Source organism: Pterocles gutturalis, unplaced genomic scaffold, assembly GCF_000699245.1.
Source record: "Pterocles gutturalis isolate BGI_N339 unplaced genomic scaffold, ASM69924v1 scaffold99, whole genome shotgun sequence".
Classification (NCBI taxonomy): Eukaryota; Metazoa; Chordata; class Aves; order Pterocliformes; family Pteroclidae; genus Pterocles; species Pterocles gutturalis.
The window spans coordinates 3,985-6,544 of record NW_010132799.1 but is presented as its reverse complement, the minus strand read 5'-3'; the positions used below and the strand labels follow the sequence as shown (position 1 = coordinate 6,544).

The following is a 2,560-nucleotide window of genomic DNA, read 5'->3' as shown; positions in this document are numbered from 1 at the left end:
GAGGTCTGTAAAACTGAGCTCGTGTGTTCTCTGGGATTCCCTCTGTGCTGGGAACAGCTTCCTGACCAGGTGCTTTGGTGTCCGTGCACCCCTGTGTGGCCACTGCACTTCCCAGAGCAGCCGCCCTCTGGCAAGGGAAACTTGGGGATCTCTCCTTGCTCTTTGCCACCTGCATCTGTGGGATGCTGGTAAAGCCCCGTTTGGTTAACGTCTGCCCCGGTACCTGCCCTGGGGTCACCTGAGGGGATGGGAGTTGGGACTGGCTCCAGCCAGGAGCCTGATCTCCAGAGCTAAGGTTTGCCCAGCTCTGAGGTTTTGGTGAAATTTGAGGATACGGCCCAAATATCAAGTCTGGTGTGTGGGATTGTGTGGCTTAGGGTGGGTTTTTTTTCCTGGTATGTTCAACAGTAGGAAATTCAGGTGCTGTGGGGGGAGGCTGAGTATTTAGATGGAATGGGGAGAACTAATTACCTGACTCTTCTCGTCTAGTGGCCATCCAGTGCCTGGAGACAGCATTTGGGGTCTCGATGGAAGACCAAGGCCTGGCTGTGTCCCAGACTCTTCCTGAAATATTTGAAGCTGCTGTAGGAAAGGTGAGTGAGCACCCTGAAGTATGTGCTGAGTTTCCATTTAAGCAGCCAAAGCAATGAGCTCTGCTCGATTTCTCTGGCGATGCTGCCCCCTCGGAGGTGCGGGGGAGTGAAATGTCTTGGACTTGACGAGCCGGTGTTTGGGAAGGTGTCGTACGTCTCGGTGGGATTCCTTATCGCAGTGTTCTCCCTTTCCTTGCAAGGACCCTGAACACATCAGAACCAACTCGGAGCCCATCACCCCCTCTGAAGATGACATAGCTGAGGCTGAAAGACTCAAGACTGAAGGTAACCTCCTCCGGAGCCGGTGTATAATGAGGTTTAGATGATAACAGGGAGAGAGGCTTAATTTGTTCAGCTCCTGGGGAGTGCTTGGGATGGGGGAAAGCAAATGGGATCAGCCCTCCCATTTCTGCCTGTTCCTCTGCTTGTGCTCCAGCGGTGTGCGTAGGTTGGCATAATTCAGCTGCCACAGAGCCTCAACAGACAGCTGGGTCAGCGCTTTCTCCTGCATCCTGCGGCTGTGTAGAACGGGGCATCTTTCCTCTTGAGCTTTCCTCCGTGTGTTGCCTTTTCTCTGCCACGCAGGAGAGCGTGATTAGTGCTGAAGTACAGCAGAGAACTTTCTCTGAGCTGAGGCACTGCAGTGCTTTTTGGGATGTGGTGCTGCTTTGGGAAGGCCTTGGGTGTACCTGAGGTGGGAGGGCAGCTGGGGGAGCTTGCAGGAACCTGGAATTATCAAGATGCAGTTCCCCTCCTCACTGCTGAGTGTGCCTGTTTGTTTCTCTCATGTTCAGTTTTAAGTAGAACGTAGGTCCAAGCCTGTTGCTTTTGTTTCTCCCCCGTTTTCACTCGTTAACGAGCCTTTCCACCATCTCTTTAGGAAATGACCAAATGAAGGTGGAAAATTTTGAAGCTGCTGTGGCTTTCTATGGAAAAGCAATTGAATTAAATCCATCCAATGCTGTGTATTTTTGCAACAGGTATGGATTGTCTCTTCCTCCACTCTTGCACACCAGGGTTTTTGTTCTTATTCCAAATATCTAAAACTCTTGAATGGTCAAAATCCCTTTTTTATGATTCTGTAGGCTGCTTGTTCTGTTGCTTGCTCTTTGTGTGGTTTTTTTAAGCACATAATGACACCCTTTCCCCTGCCTCCTGCCAGCTCAGTGCCCTGGCATCTGTAGATAGGATGTGGGTGTGGAAACCGACTCTATCAGGCGTTTGAGGAGAGATCAGGATGCCAAGAGATGCTATCTGCTTTCGTGCAGTGAACTCTGAGTGGAGTAGAGAGCCCAGATTTGAGAGGCTGCATTGATAATAAAACAAAGGAGTGAAATGAGACAATTCAGAGGCTTGTTATTGACAATTACAGATGTGTGCGCAAAGCGGGGCATGCGAGCGAATGTCTCATTTTTCAGTTCTAAGCAGAAGTGTTTTTGAAAATTGGTGGGGAGACAACTGTTAAATTAAAAAAGATGTAAGGGAAGCTGAGAGAGATGGAGCTCACGAGTGTGACCGCTGCGTGCCTCCCCGGAACCCAGGCTCCTCTTGGAAAGCCCACGAGCAGGAGCAGGAGCCTGGATGTATTTGCGGCAGGAGCGGAACGTGGGGCTGGGTGTTTGGATCGCAGCCTGCTCACCTAGCTGGGGCCTGGGTTTGTGTCAGGTTCACGCTTGACTTTGCCTCATACAACAGGAGATGACGGAGAGGGAGCAGGGATGGCCTTGATCAGCGCGTTCAAGCTGGTAAGTGTTTTCTGCACATCTTTCTTCATTCCTCCAGAGCTGCTGCATACAGTAAGCTAGGAAATTATGCCGGAGCGGTGAGAGACTGTGAAAGAGCGATAGGCATCGATCCAAACTACAGCAAAGCTTATGGCAGAATGGGGTAAGTACAAGCAGGTTTTTGTGCTAGAATTTTAATCTCAAAATGCCTCGTGGCAGTGATGCTGTTGGTGGTGTTCTGCC

General features: G+C 50.6%; 1 protein-coding gene across 1 annotated transcript in view; it reads left to right on the top strand.

The window, feature by feature from the left end:
• The window catches only part of SGTA (small glutamine-rich tetratricopeptide repeat (TPR)-containing, alpha), a gene marked incomplete at its 3' end in the record, with an annotated part of 6,572 nt that overhangs the window by 804 nt on the left and 3,208 nt on the right, over nt 1–2,560 (top strand). The window contains 4 exon segments of the mRNA XM_010080976.1: nt 490–593; nt 794–878; nt 1,474–1,573; nt 2,376–2,480. Of these exon segments, the coding sequence (XP_010079278.1) occupies nt 490–593; nt 794–878; nt 1,474–1,573; nt 2,376–2,480 (394 nt within the window).